The sequence below is a fragment of the Camelus ferus genome, chromosome 11, assembly GCF_009834535.1.
Source record: "Camelus ferus isolate YT-003-E chromosome 11, BCGSAC_Cfer_1.0, whole genome shotgun sequence".
Lineage (NCBI taxonomy): Eukaryota > Metazoa > Chordata > Mammalia > Artiodactyla > Camelidae > Camelus > Camelus ferus.
Genome location: NC_045706.1, coordinates 14,138,167 through 14,154,645, shown reverse-complemented (window position 1 = coordinate 14,154,645; position 16,479 = coordinate 14,138,167). Strand labels below are relative to the sequence as shown.

General features: G+C 32.0%; 1 protein-coding gene across 4 annotated transcripts in view; it reads left to right on the top strand.

Annotated features, from left to right (window-relative positions):
* Positions 1-16,479, top strand: part of ATRNL1 (attractin like 1) — a 593,456-nt gene that overhangs the window by 169,324 nt on the left and 407,653 nt on the right. For all 4 annotated transcript variants that reach the window (XM_032490833.1, XM_032490832.1, XM_032490834.1 and 1 more), the window contains exon 19: positions 12,850-12,987. In XM_032490833.1, coding sequence (XP_032346724.1) covers positions 12,850-12,987 — 138 coding nt within the window. The remainder of the gene's footprint in view (positions 1-12,849; positions 12,988-16,479) is intronic.

Below are 16,479 nucleotides of genomic sequence, written 5' to 3'. Positions count from 1 at the left end.
TCTTGATAGTGTCCTTTGAAGCACAAAAGTTTTAAACTTTGATGATACCTGTTTTTTCTATTATTTCTTATGCTGTTGGCGTCAAGCCTGTGAAATCATGTATAATAAAAGATTGTAAAGATTTTCACCTATATTTTCTCTTTAGGCTTTAATAGTTTTAGATCTTTCTTTTTAGGTCTTTAATCCGTTTTAAGTAAATTCTCTGTATTCTGTTGTATATATATATTTTACTGATTATAGATCAAATTTTTCAGTTTGGTGATTTTTGATGGTATCCTGGACTTTGTGATTTTTTTGTAGCTTGCTCAGTTTTGTTCTGTTTCTTTTAGTGTGTTGGACTTTATTCTGGCGTGCAGCTATGTTACTTCAAAAATTGTTTTTAAGGTTTGTTACGGTCTGTACATAGCAGCCGAAAGTTCAGTGCCAGTTTGTTTGCACTACGATGACAGTGCCTTCCGTGGTCTCCTCACCGTGCTCTTTGTATTAAGAGGTCTCCACTCTGACTAGTGGGAATTCAGGTTCTTCCCAGGCCTGTGTGAGTTCCTGGCATGGTTTCACTTACTGTTTTCTGGTGGTTCTTCCTCCAGCTTCATGGAGTTTCACACTGTTTCGTTCATTATTCAACAAAAGATTCAACGGGACCCCTTGGTAAATTGCTGTGTGCAGCTCTCTTGTCTAGTATTTTGCCCCACAAAGTCTAGCCACCTTGGCCTCCTTGAAATTTGATCTTTGTTTCCTCAACTAAATGAGATCTCTAGTCTTTGGGCTTCCTCCCTGGGCTGCATCCTCAAATCTGCCTCCAGGTAGCAAGTCAGGACAGTCATATTTTGTTTTCTTTTTTAGGGATGCCATTCCTGAGCTGCCTATTATATTTGAAAGGAGTTGTTTTATATATTTTGTTGAGTTTTCTTGTTGTTTACACTAGAGGTCAATTCTCACAGTGGTTAAAACTTCATGGGCAGGAGTGTCTTCTGTGTGTTTTTATTTACCGTGACTCTTTTGTAAGCAGCGTAAAAGTCTTGCTTTTATTGTTTAAATCTAGTCTGATAATTTCTGTCTTTTATCAAACTGTTTAGTCAATTTAGATTTAATATTTTGGTATTATTGAGTTAGTCCTACCATCACAGTATTGGTTTTTAAAATTTTCTTTATTTTTTTTCTCTGTTGTTTGTTCCTCCTTTTGCCTTTTTTGGGGATTAATTGAGTGTTTTAAAGTCCATTTTAATTACTTTTATTGGATTTTTAGCTATACCTCTTTTGTGTTTTTTTTAGTGACTGCTGTAGTGGTTGTAATAGTCATCTTTATCTTATCACAGTCTACCTTGAATCAATATTATACTACTTCATGTATAAGGTAAGAATATTACCAAAGTGTAATTCCATTTGCTCTTTTCTTGTCCTTTGTGTAATTATTGCCATATATTTTACTTCTATATATGTTAGTAACCACACATTTGTTTTTTGCTTTAAGAAGACAATTTTCTTATAAAGAAATTATGATAAAAAATCTTTTTATTTACCCATGTACTGTTCATTTTCTGTGATCTTCATTTTTTCCTATTGATCTGAATTTCCTTTTGCGATATTTCTTTAGCTTGATAAACTTAATGTTTTTGAATACTGTGTTGCTCAATTGTGGCTGTAAATTATTTTTCACATATCTGAAAAAAATTTATTGCGTATGTGTATGTCTTCATATTTGAAGGATATGTTTACTGGTAATGGCATTCTAAGTTGACAGATACATTTTTTCAGTAATTTGAAGATTTAATTTCCTTTTCTGCTGGCTTACACTTTCTTGTAAGAATTCCTCTGTCAGTTTTATTGTTTCACTTTTGAAAGCAATATGTCTTTTTCCTCCCTCTGATGTTTTTAAATATATTTTTTCTTACTTTTTGGATGTCAGTAATTTTAGTTTGGACCTGAATATCATTTTCCTTTTTTTGAACTGTGATGATGAATTCTATGGCCTTTTTTACTCTAAAGATGTTTTTCATCATGTTTGTTCAGTTTTCTGCCATTATCTCTTCAAATATTGCATCTGTCTCATTGTGTTGCTCTCTTCTCTATCTCTAAGAGTTTGCTTCACTTATGCTAGGCTTTTTCACTATGTTCCTACCTTTCCTTACTGTCTTGTCTGTAGTTTATATCCTTGCATCTCTTTGATCTATATTTTGATTCACTAACTCTTTCTTTAGATGTTCCCAGTTTCCTCTTAAACCTCTGTTGTAATTATTTATTATTATTTAACATAGTACCCCAAGCTCACTGTATTCAGACAGTGTTACTCATGATTCTGCATCATTCACTTTGCTGAATTCTGCTGGGCCGTTCTTTTGCCGGTCTCTCCTGGTTTCCCTCTTGTGGCTACAGTGACCTGGCAGCTTGACTGCTTTTGGATGATCTCAGAATCCTTTACTCACATGTCTGGTGGTTTGAGCTGTCTGGTTGGTCTAAGAAGCCTCAGTTGCAAATGGTTGTTCTCTGCTGCATTTGACCCACCATCCCCCCTCAAGTGTAGACTGCGCTGCTATACATGGCATATTTAGAATAGATTCCAAGAAGGAGAGAGCAGAGTGCGTATGCCTCTTGAAGCGTAAGCTCGAAATTTCCATTCCATTACTTCTGCATTCTACTGTTCTGAAAAAGTCTTGATGCTAATCCATATTCAGAAAGGTGGAAAAAATCCTACTTTTTGGATGAGAGTAAGGATAAACTTGTGTTATGAATGTTGTACATACAGGGATGGCAAGAATTTGTGTAAATTATTTTTTCAGCTCATCTAGTTAGTTCTAACTATTTTGTTTGTTTGTTTTTATTGACATATAATTCATATGTCATAAAGCCCTTCATTTTAAAGTGTATAATTCAATGGTTTTTAATATAATCAGTAGGTGTGCAAAAAGCTATCACCATCATGTAATTCCAGAGCACTTTAATTACCTCAAAACAAAACTCCATGTCCTTTAACAGCCACTACCTAGGGTCATCCTTCCCTCCAGCACCTGAAAACCATCAATCTACTTTCTTTCTTTGTGTATTTGTCTATACTGGACATTTTATTTAAATGCAGCCATGTAATATGTGACCTTTAGTGTCTGACTTCTTTTGCTTAGCATACATTTTTAAGATTCATCCATGTTATAGCATGTATCAATTCTTTACTTCTTTTTATGGCTGATTAATGTTAAATTGCACATACTCATACCTCATCAGTTGATGGAACTTGAGCTTATTTCTACTCTTTTGCTGTTATGAATAATGCTCCTGTGAACAGTTGTATGTAAGTTTTTGCATGAATATGTTTTAAGTTCTAGAAGTTGAATTTTTAGTTAAATGATAAATCTATACTTAACCTTTTTGAGGAATTGCCAGACTTTTTTCTAGAGCTACTGCACCATTTTACGTTACCACTAGCAGTGTATGAGGGATCTAATTACTGACCTCACCAACACTGGTTAATGTCAGTCATTTTCATTATTACCTTTCTGGTTGGTGGGAAGTGGTAGCTCATTGTGGTTTTGTTTTGTGTTTCCCTTATGACTAGTGATGTTTTTTTCATGTGCTTATTAGCTACTCATATACCATCTATGGAAAATATCTACTGAAATTCTTTGCTCCTTTTTAAGCTGAGGGTTATTTTTAAAAATTGTAGAATTGTTAAAGTTATTTATGTGTTATGAGTGATAGACCCTTGTCAGAGATACGATTCTCAAATATTTTCTCCTGTTCTGTGGGTTGTCTCTTCACTTTCTTGATGGTGTCCTTTGAGGCACAGATTTTTTTTTTATTTTGATGAGGTCCAGTAGATCCATTTTTTTCTGTAAGTTGCTTAAGCTTTTGGTGTTATGTTAAGAAACTGTTGTCTAATCCAAAGTCATGAAGGTTTACAGCTATATTTTCTTCTAATATTCTTATTTCCGCATTTAAAGTTTATGGCACCCTTGTTGAATATCACTTGACTGTAGATGTGTGATATTATTTCTGAACCTAGTTCTGTTTCCATTGGTCTGTATGTCTGTCCTTATGACAATAGCACACTGGTTTCATTACTGTAATTTTGGAGTAGGTTTTGGAATTGAGAAGTGTCACTATTCTAACTTTGTTCTTCTTTGTCAAGATTGTTTTGCCTAATTTGTGTCCTCTGTATCTCCATATGAATTTTAGAAACTGTTTATCTTTTCCTGTTGGAATTTGATATTGTATTGAATTTGTAGATCAATTGTGATAGATTGCTTAATATTAAGTCTTCCAATCCATGAATATAGGATGTCTTTTCATTAATTTCTTTCAACAATGTTTCATAGTTCTCCATGTACAAGCCTTTCTTTGGTTAAATGTATTCCTAAGTATTTTATCCTTTCTGATACTATTGTTGTTGTTTTCTTAATTTCATTTTCAAATGGTTAATTGTAAGTGTATAAAATACAATAAAACTGATTTATCTACAAGTGATCTTTTATCCTATAACATTTCTGAACACATTTATTAGCTTAGATAATTTTTTTGTGGATTCTTTAGTTTTCTATCTGTAAGAATATGTCATCTGCAAATAGAGTTGTTTACTTCTTTTTAAATCTGGATTTCTTTTTTTTTGCCTAATTGCTTTGTCCAGAACCTTCAGTGAAATGTTGAATAGACAAGTGAGGACATTTGTGCCTTATTCCTGATCTTAAAGGGATAATGTTCAGTCTTTCACTGTTAAATATGATATTAGCTATGGATTTTTCATACATGCTCTTTATCAGGTGAAGGCAATTCTCTGCTATCTCTAGTACGTTGAGTAGTTTCCATCTATTGAGATGATCATGTGATGCTCCCCCTTTATTTCTCTATTAGTATGGTGTGTTACTTGATTGATTTTCATATGTTTAAACAATCTTGTATTCGTGGGGTAAATTCTACTTTGTCATGGTGTATAATCCTGTTTATAGTCTAGTGAATTCTATTTGCTAGTATTTTGTGGAGGATTTTTGCACCTATAATCATAAGAAATACTGATTTGTCAACTTTTCTTGTGATAATTTGTCTTATTTTTGTATTAGGGTTAATACTGGCCTCATAGAATGAGTTGGGAAGTCTTCCCTTTGCTTCTCTGTTTTGAAAATGTTTGTGAATAATTGTTATTAATTCTCCTTTAGCCATCTGGTAGAATTCATGAGTTAAGCCATCTGATCTTGGGCTATACTTTTCTGGCACTTCGTTGTTTACTAACTCAGTCTCCTTATTATAGCCTATTCATAGTTTCTATTTTTCCTTGAGTACATTTTGTTAGTGTCTTTCTAAGAATCTATCCCTTTCATCTAGGCTATCTAATTTATTGGCACCATTGTTCCCCCATTATATATATATATTATATAATTATATATTATACTGTAATATAATACTATATTATAGTATTTCCTTATAATCTTTTTTCCTATCTTTGTCAGTAGTATGTTTCATGTTTCATTCTTAATTTTAATGATTTGTGCCTTCTCTCATATTTCTTTATCAGTCTAGCTAATGGTTTCTTGATTTTGTTGAACATGTATTACAAAGAACAATTTGTAGTTGGCTTTACAGACTTTATTGTTTTCCTACTCTATATTTTATTTATTTTCACTCTAATTTTTAAATTTCCTTTCTTCTTCCTGCTTTGAGTTCAATTTTATGTTTATTTTTTAGTTTGCTAAGGTTCAAAGTTAGGATGATATGAGATATATTTTTCTTTTTCAATGTTGGCTTTACAGCTGTAAGTTTCTCTTAGTATTTTTTTGTTGCATCCTGTAAATTTTGTTATGTTATGTTTCATTTTAGTTTCCATGAATGTAATTTATTATTTTCCTATGATTTGTTCTTTGACTCCTTGGTTTGTGTTGGAATGTGTTGCTTAATTTCCACAGTTTGTTATTTTCCCCAATTTTTCTGTTATTGACTTCTAATTTTATTCAGTGTGGTTAGAGAACATGCTTTTAATGACTTCAGTCCTTTTAAATTTATTGAGGTTTCTTTTATGACCTAGTATATAGCCTTTCCTAAAGAATTTTTTTGTGCACTTGAGAAGAATGTATATTCTGCTACTGTTATGTAGATTCTTCTGTTTATGTCTGTTTGGTCCAGTTGGTTTATAGAGTTGTCCATATCTTCTATTCCCTTGCTGATTGTCTAGTTCTATTCATTACTGAAAATGAAGTATTGAAGTCTCCAACTATTATTGTTGAATTCTGCATTTCTTTTTAAAATTTCTGTCAGTGTTTGTTTCATGTATTTTGAGGCTCTGTTGTTAGGTACAGGTATGTTTATAATTTTCATATCTTCCTGATGGATTTTCATTTTTTTCATTATAAAATGTCCCTCTCTAGTAACATTTAAAAAGTCTATGTGATACTAGTATAGCCACTCCAACTTTCTTATGTTTGTATTTATATGCTATATCTTTTTTTAATCTATTCATTTCCAATTTATTTGTATCTTTAGGTGTGTCTCCTATAGAGGATACATAGTTAGGTCTTAGTCTTTTATCTAATCTGTCTCCTCTGCCTTTTAATTGAATTGTTTGATCCATTCACACTTAATGTTATTTTTGATGTAATTGGGTTTTTATGTGTCATTTTGCTTTTTTCCCTATATATCCCGTGATTTTTTTGTTATTCTACTCTTCATTTATTCATTTTTTTTTGCAGTAAGTGAACATTTTCTAATGTAGCACTTTAATTTTTAATGATTTTTTAATTATATTTTTTGAGTTATTTTCTTAGTGGTTACTCAGGGTTTACCATATACATCTTAAGTTATTAAAATATGCTTCAGATTTATACTAATTTAATTCCAGTGAGATGAAATAATGTTACTCATATTGGTCTATTCTTTTTCTTCCGTTTTTGTGATATTGTTATATATATTACATTGGTATTTATGTATGTATATATGTATGTGTGTATATATATAAACTGAATTTCTTTGCTGTACATTTGAAATTAATTCAACATTGTAAATCAAGTATATCAGTTAAAAAAAAGACCTAAATATAAGACTGGAAAATGTAAAAGTCCTAGAAGAAAACATGGGCAGAACACTCTTTGACACAAATTATAGCAATATTATTAAGGCTCTGTGTGCTAAGGGAAAGAAAACAAAAGCAAACATAAACAAATGGGACCTAATTAAACTTAAAAGCTTATGCACAGCAAAGAGAACCATTAACAGAAAAAAAGACAACTTACTGAATGAAAGAAAGTATTTGCAAGTGATATGAACATTAAGGGGTTAATACCGAAAATATATAAAGAACTCATTACAACTGAATATCCAAAATAAATAAATAAATAAAAATGATTAAAAATGGACACAAGACCTGAATAGACATTTTTTCCAAAGAAGACATACAGATGGCCAACAGGCACATGAAAAGATGCTTGATCATCAGAAATGCAAATAAAAACCACAATGAACAAATACTGGCAAGGACATTGAGAAAAGGAACGTTAGCACACTGTTGTTGGGAACGTAACTTGGTGCAGCCACTATGGAAACAGTATGGAGGTTCCTCAAAAAACTAAAAATAGAGCTACCATATGACCCATCAATTCCACTCCTGGGTATATAACCAAAGAAAACCACTAATTCAAAAAGATCGTGCACCCTAAAGTTCATAGCAGCATTATTTATAATAGCCAAGATATGAAGCAACCTAAGTGTCCATCAGCAGATGAATGGATAAAGAAGGAGTTGTATATATGTACAGTGAAACATTACTTAACTATAAAAAAGAATGAAATCTTCCCATTTGCAACAACATTGGTGGACCTGTAAAGTATTATGCTTAAAAGACAAATACTATGTTATTACTTATGTGTGGAATCTAAAAAATGAAACAAATGAATATAATGAAACAGAAACAGACTTCCAGGTACAGAGAACAAACTAGTGGTTACCAGGGGAGAGAGGGAATGGGGGAGGAGGAAGGAAGAGGTAGAGGATTAAGAGGTATAACCTACTATGTACAGAATAAATAAGGTATAAGGATCTATTGTACAGCACAGGGAATATAGCTAATATTTTATAACTTTAAATGAAGTGTAATCTATAAAACTATTGAATCACTATGTTGTACACCTGAAACTAATATAATATTGTAAATCAACTATATTTCAATAAAGTGAGGTAAAAAATGGAAAAAAAGAGAATACAACTGAGAATGAATGATACAAAGGAGCAAAAAAATGAGATAAAACAAGAAAAGAATCAAAATATATATACATATTGTTTACTGTGTTTTATAATGACATAATTATTGTTACGTGGTTTTTTTTTTTTATTTTATGGATTTGAATTACTGTCTGGGGTCATGCGCTTTCCCCTTGAAGAGCTTCCTTTAGTAGTTCTTGTAAGGTGTGTCTGCTGGCAATGAATTCTTTCAATTTTGTTTACCTGTTAATGTCTTTGTTTCACTTTAGTTTTTGAAAAGCAGCTTTGTTGGGTAGAAAGTTTTTGGTTAACAGTTTTTCTTTGAGAACTTTGAATATATGAACCACTGCCTACTGCCCTCCATTTTTCCCGATTAAAGGCCAGTTAATAATCTTATTGGGCTTTTTGTAAGTGAGAAGTCATTTTCTCTTGATGCCTTCAAGATTTTCTACTTGTCTTTGTCCTTTATTGCTTAATGTGTCAATCTCTTTATTTTTACTGTACTTCGAGTTAAGCTTCTTGGATGTGTAGATGAACATTTTAATCAATTTCAGGGACTTTTCAGAAATTATTTCTTCAAATAAATTTTAACCTTCTTTCTCTCTTTCCTGTCCTTCCAACACTCCCATTATACATAGGTTAGTGCACTTAATGGTGTCCCATGTTTAACTGAGGCTCTGTTAATTTTTCTTCATTCTTTATTCTCTCTGTACTTTAACTTACATGATTTCTATTGATTTCTCTTCAGATTTGCTAATTCTTCTGCCAGTTCAAATTTACTTTAGAATCCTAGTGTATTTTTTATTTTTTATTTCAGTCATTGTACTATTTTTTTATTTTGATCATTGTACTATTCTACTTTGTAATTTTCATTATTTCTTTTTTATACTTTCTGTATTTTTATTGATATTCTCTTTTTGATGAGACATTGTCATCATACCTACTTTTACTTCCTGAAACACAATTTTATCTTTTTTTTCCTGCTTTTAATTATTCTGAATATTTTTGTCTTCTAATTGTCCTTTCGGTCCAATTCTTGGAGTGTCGATTCTCATTTTTATTATCTCCCTCTTTCTTTTTTCTAATTCTCTTTTATGATGCTTTGTAATTTTTCATTTTGAGGTTTTATTCAGTAAGTGATTTTTTTCCCTATATCAGAGGTTTGCAAACCAAGTCCTGCAGGCCAAACCTGGTCCACTGCCTATTTCTGTAAATAAAGTTTTATTGCATTACAGCTATTACTGGCTGTTTGTGTATTGTGTATGGTTGCTTTTGCACTACAATGGCAGAGGTGGTACTTATGAAGAGATTGTATGGTCTGCAAAGCCTAAAATATGTACTATCTAGCACTTTACAGAATAGGGTTTTCCCAGTCTCTGTTCTGTGGCATATATGCGTGTCCTCAGCTGTGAAGTATTTCAAACGGGCCATTTACTTCTGCTTTTGCAAGGTGTATGAGGTTTTCCTTGTTCACAGAACAGATTTTAACATTAATGTTTGATGTCAGGCTTTCTCCAGCATATAGACAATGTGAATTTCAACCCAACTTGTATTGTTGGCACAAGCTTTAAGTTCTCACAAGTGCCTTTTGTCTTTCATACACATACCCCTGTGGACTTAAGGTTTTTTCCTGCTTATTTGGGCTTGTGATGTATTTTAGTATCTTTCTCACAGAAAGGGGCTGCAATTGAAGGGTTTAAGTGTCATAAATATGGCTCAGTTTAGCTGTCTTACTTGAGTATGCCAGAGATTCTATCTCCTGGCCTTGCTGGGTTTTGAAACCCATGCCTAGCTCTTGCTTGGCAATCCCCATGTATAGTAAAGTTCTGTCATCAGCTCAGACTTCTCTTTAACATTCTTATTTTGAATCCCTGATTTATTTTTAGCAATGATAATTGCCTTTTCTTTTAAAGGACTATGTTTTGGGGAAAGTTTTGGGTAAAATTTAGCCTTGATTTTCTGTGTATTTAAAAAAATTTTATTGAGAATGCCAAGCAGATGTATTTTTTAAACATTTTACATCTGTTTTAGAGAGCACATATTTTTCAAAACCATATACTTTATTTGCATATCAAATGCTGAGTTTTTCTTTTCTTTCTTTCTTTTTATTTCTGTTTGTATATACATAGATGAGGAGCCATCTGGGCTGTTTTTAAAACGTAAACAAAACAGTGTGGATGGCTTCTCTTTAGTTTTATTCATGTTCCAGAATCAGGTTGTTATTAGAACCTTTCAAGTCACAGTGTATCCTGGAAGAAGTATTAGATACGAGCTTACATTACCTGTTGATCCACCACCTTGATGGTAGTGGGGCATAAAACATCATCCTAAGCTAATAGTGTATCCTTTTCTTGCTGTGTTTGGTACAGCCTTTAGCCTGGGTCTTGCTTTCTATAACATGACTTTTCCTTTGCCATTGCTGCTGAACTAGTTATCTGCTGCAACAATTACCTTCTTTTTTTTTTTTTTTTTCTTGCAAAATTTGCTGGTAATTATGTCTAGATTATTTCAACTTGCTGAGTGGTATAATCATTACATGGAACATTAGACTTCCTGTATCATACGTTCTAGCAGCTGTGTGGAAGCACACCTGTGATATGCTTCTTGAGGGCCCCTTGGCCCAGAACTGCTTTCAGAACTTCTCACTTTCAGGAAGGTTACAGCTGAGTGGCATTATGCCAGGAGTCCTCTTTTACTTCTCAGAGGTACAATAGATTACTATTTTTCTAGCTTTATTTGTGTAGTTGTCATCATACCCGAATTCCCCTTGTTGTTGGCAAGTTTTCTTATTATTTCAGCAGTAATCTGTGAGGAGGATATTAGATGAGATTGCTAAATTTTAGTCATTTTATTCAGAAGTTAAGACATTTGTGTTTTCTGATTTAAAAAATGTAGCCAGGGGTTTCATAAAATACTTACAGTCACCCATCTTTTATTTTGACTTTTTCAGATAAAGTTTTACATATAGTGAGCTCTTAATAAATTTTGTTTTTACTTCAGTGAATTAACCTTCATGGTTTCACATAAAATTTTCTATGCAACAATAACTTAAAATTTTAAAAATAAGGTTAAAAATTAAAGTTATTATTTTTTCTTACTATACAAGTAATATGAATTTACTGTAGAAAATTGATGATGCAGAAAATCTTACTAAACTAAGAGAACCATCATTAACTTTTCCATAGGCATACTCATACATTTAAAAGCAAAATTGTGATCATTCTAAATGTGATGTTTTGAATCCTTATTTTGCTCAATTTATTACAAATATTTTTCTTCTTATTAAAATTTCTCCTAGCTGTTTCATAATTTAAAGTTTGACAACTATATTGTAATTTTCTCAATTTCATGAGGATTATTTAACATTTTTCCATGATGACTGCATGTCATTTCTATACTGTTGCAATAGAGGTATGCCTCTGAAAATTTCTGTAAGATATAGGTATTTGTTTTTTACTGTTTTTCTTTACTCTTTGATGTTAACTCATGTTAATGACCTTATGCTAGTCTCTTGGGATTCCCATCTCACGTTCAAATTTTCCACGTACAATAGTTATGAGATTTACTGTCTTCTTTTGATTCATACATCCTGATTGTGCATTTGGTTCTGCATTGATTAGATGTGTGACTTCGGGTAGTTGTTTAATCCAAGCCTCCTGATCTTAGAAATGGCCCTAAAAATAGTACCTTCCACACCAAATTGTTGTGAGGATTAAGTTATATAATTCATGGATACAATTTGGAACACTGTCTAACAATGGGGTAGTATTTATAGTATTTTAAAAACTGACGCACTGTGTAAACTGACGAAGCAGGATACATGTCAGCCACAAACAACTGAAATCCACCGAACATTGGCTTTCTGCCCTGAGCCGGAGAGAGCTCAGTGAATTGCTGTCTTAGTTATAATAATGGTAAAAATGATTATGAAAGTGATAGTGATGATGTTTGGATAAGTTACCAAACTAGGTCAATATTACACTTCAAATAGGCGTGAGCTTTCTTATATGGACTATATCTTTCTTCTGAAAAAAATTTTTTCTTCTGTAATTTTTAAAATATGAAAATATATTAAATCTCATATTATGAAGACATAAGATAATCTCATGCTTCAAATCTGTTTCTGTTTAGTTGACATTCAAATAGAATTTCAGTTAAGGCTTGACGCTTTTCTTGCCTAAAGAAGATGAACATTTCTTTGAATTAATTTAAAAGTGCTGTTTGTTAATTGTACACTTACGTATTTTCTTGAAGTGAGAACTTAACACTTTTCTATATTTATTGATCTTTTTTATTATGTAACTACAAAATGCAGTTTAACATTATCAAAGCTATATTTTTCATTCTTGTGTTTACTTAATAGACATAATAGTCACATGAATCTTTAAGGAATACGTTAAAAGGTTTTCCTCTTAAGCTGTAATTTTATGTTTCACTTTAACCTCTATGTTTCATGGCTCATAAGGCAAAATTTCACCACAGAATTTATTGTACATATTTCCTGTATTAATATTTTGAGGCACATACTAAAAAGAGAAACTAGGGAAATGCCCTTTGGAGTTCGCTACCATTCGTATTTTTAAAATAAATTCTTTGTCTTGGTAGCAGCCATACTTGATATTGTTATGTAGACATTTTTAACTTTTTTTTTTTTTTTTTTTTTTTTACTGTTTTCCTCAGCTTGTCAGTGTAATGGACATAGCACTTGCATCAATAATAATGTGTGCGAACAGTGTAAAAATCTCACCACAGGAAAGCAGTGCCAAGACTGCATGCCAGGCTATTATGGAGATCCAACCAACGGGGGACAGTGTACAGGTAATTCTCTTTTCTTTCACTTCCGTGTATTTTTACAACAGAAAAGAAAACTGAGTAAGATATGCCTCTTGTGGAAAATGTATTTTGCTAACGAAGATTTTTTCCATTAAGTCTCAGTATTTGGGGAAGGTAATATATATTTATGAGGGACTATGTGAACTCTAAAACTTTTGTGATCTACTAGCTTTAAGAAAATCTTACTTTTTCTTATTTCAAAATGACTACCGACTTACTATAGGAAGTTTATCAAATGCAGATAAATTAAAATTAAAACATTACCTGTAATCTCACTATTTAAAAATTATCACTGCTGATAGTTTTTTTTTTAATAATAGTAAATTTTTGTTTTACTTTAGAAATAAGAAATAAGGTTTTGTGTATGCTTTTCATCAGGTAAGATTTTTGGGGGAGGGGCAAGGTGGTATTACAGTATCATGTTTAAGAGGATGGGTTTGGAATCAGCCCTCAGCTGAAATTCCAGCTGTACCACTGTTTAAATGTATGGCTTTGGATAATCACTTAACCTCTCCGTGTTTTATTTTTCTCATACATAAAAGGGAGATGATAATACTTTATTGGATTGTTGTAAAGATCAAATGGGATCATATGTAATAAGGGCACATATAATAGGAATTGAAATACAGTAAAAGAGCATTGTAAGTGCTAACTATTATCATCTCATTGTTTGGCCATAAAATCTTTCTTTTCTCTATTTTCTTCTCTATCTTGCTGTATTTCAAAGTAAGAGACACTCTGCCAGAGTTCAGTGGGTGTCCTGTGTGATTCAGTGGGTTTGTAGTTGTACTTCTTGGTGCATTTGTGGGAGAGGGTGAGCTGTGAGTCTCTCTGCTCTGCCTTCTTGGCACCTCTCTTTGAATCCTGTGTATAGAGGATGCAGCACTGTGTGTAGGAGGAACCTGGTATATGGTGGGCCCAACTATAAGTTACACAGGGTTTTTCTATTGCATAGAAGGTTTGTGTGCCTAACCCCCTTGTTGTTCAAGGGTCAACTGTACATTGTGTAGGTGCTATAGTAGTGTTATGGAGAAGCTGAATTGTAGAGTCAAGGACAAAGATATTAATTCTGATGAGAGGATCTGGGTAGGCCTTTGAGAGCTAAGGGCAATTTGCAAGTTCAGTTTTATGTGATAATCATTAGTTGCATGATTTTTATTATAACTTATTCTAAATGTAAGAAACTAAGCTGAATGTTATTAGTCTTAAAAATATTTTATCTTTATATGTATTTTTTTGTTTAACTATTTGTTAAAAAGATGTACTATAAGAAAAAAGCTCTCTATATAAAATATTCAGATGTTTAAAAAAGTGCAGTCTTGTATAACTAATAGTTTTCTTCATCTAGGTCTTACTCTTTTTGGTTAGTTTATTTCAAGATGTTTAATGGCTTTGGTTGATGTTATGAATGAATTCTTTTCCTTTAATGTTGCATTCATACCTGATTTTAGTAAAATCCAATTTTATATTTATTAATTTATGTCTTTTTAGTTCATTGTATTTTTTTTTTTAGGTTCTTAAATAGTATACTTATCTGATTTTCTTTCTATGTTTTTTACTTTTAATAGTGATAAAGAAACTTTTGTTTTCTAGTTTGGGGGAAAAAGAGTTCTTTCAACATAGTGACAGTTCTATTTTTGCCTTTGCTTCTTATTAGCAGAACTTATGTTTTTCTTTTTAGCATATTATTGATGATCTGTCCATAGCAGACTTTTATAGAAATATGTAAAACTCTAGTAAACACACTAGGCTATGAGACACATATTCTCTGAGACTTGATGGTAGTGAAAAAGAAGATGAATTAACTCTTCTTTCCCTCTACTAGGATGGGAGTTTTAAAAATTGTAAACCTTTCTTACCTACTGCAGATTGTTCATAGAAGCTGAAAGTTAATAACCAAATGAACTTGAGCATTTCTTAAAATAAATGAAAGAAGTTTAATTTTCTCGAACTGGGAGCATTGACCTGAATAATCTACAAATCAGAGAAATGAAAATCTCTTGATATGGAAACCTTGTTTCTATTAATTATTTTAACACAAGGTTAAAAGTTTGTATTTTCTGAGTATACATTCTCACCCTGTGTGGCAGAGAAAAGGCAGTCTGAGATTTTAAATATTTCAAAGACAGAGGTCATTAAATGAATATTATGTAATTATATGTAGATATTTAGTATATGATATAGTCATGAATTTATACTTTGATCCAGGAGTCCCTTAAAAGGACATTTTAATATAAATTTAAGAAACAAGCCTTTTAAAATCATGTAGCGCTGCCTGTTTCAAGTGTATGATTAAAAAACAGTCTTCATTGCATAGCTTTTATGATGTTTTAAGCTAGTTTCTCTTTTCTCTAAACCAACTTTTTGAAACGCTTCGTTATCCTTGGTAGAAGTGTTCCTCTAACATCAAATGCTCAGTAACCCTAAGTTTTCTCTATCTACTCCATCTTTTCAAGCTCTTTCCAACCTTTTTGTTCTCATAAAAGGAATTTTAAGGGCGAGAACGGAGTTTACGGAAACTGGCCCTGACATTGTCAGGTGTGTTAGAATGACCTCTGATCGTGGGTTGTTAGAAGATGAAGTTTACTGCTCTTTTCTCATAGACGCCTTTTAAAAGAACTGTCTATGGTCTGAGTCTCATGAAACTGCTAGAGATGTTCGTCACTGAACTTTCACTTGCTGGGAAACTTTTCCATGCATGGCTTACTTTGGCACCTCCCACACGATCTCCCTTCTCCTTTTTATTTGCACAGTGATGCTTTTGTGCGTTCTATGGGTTTTCCATATTTTTTGTTAAAATTTATTCCTCAGTATTTTATATTTTTCATAACAAGTACAAATAAGATTTTATATCCTTTACCTTGTTATTGTTAGAGGGCTATTGACTTCTGTATATTAATTTTTAAAATGTATTACTTTACTGAATTCCTTATCATTTTAATTTGTTTTAACATGGATTCTCTAGGATTTCTAGGCATGCTATCATTTCATTTATAAATGAAGATAGTTTCACTTTTTTTCTAGTTGTTATACATCAGTTAATTTTTCACTTATAATTACATTGGCTAATGTCTCTAATACAGTGTTAATAGTACTAGAGATATTGGGCAGTCTTGCCTTGTTCTTGATCTTAATGGAAGCAATGTTTCCATTGTTTTCTTAGTAAGCAAGACACTGGCTCTTATGTGTATGTGTGTATAATCATGCTGAGAAAGTATCCTTCAGTTAGTTTCATTATATGTTTTATCAGGAATAGGCATTGACTTCTGCCAAAGACTTTTCAGCATCTGTGGAGACAACCATATTTTTTTCTTTTTAGATTTGTTGATCTATTGTGTTAATGACTTTCTTAATAATGAATCAACGTTGTAATCCTAGTGCTTATATTTAAGTGTGAACTTATATTACTGAATACATTTTTATCACTGATGTTTTCAGGTTAGTTTCAGCTGTCAAACAGTTATAAAAGCACATATT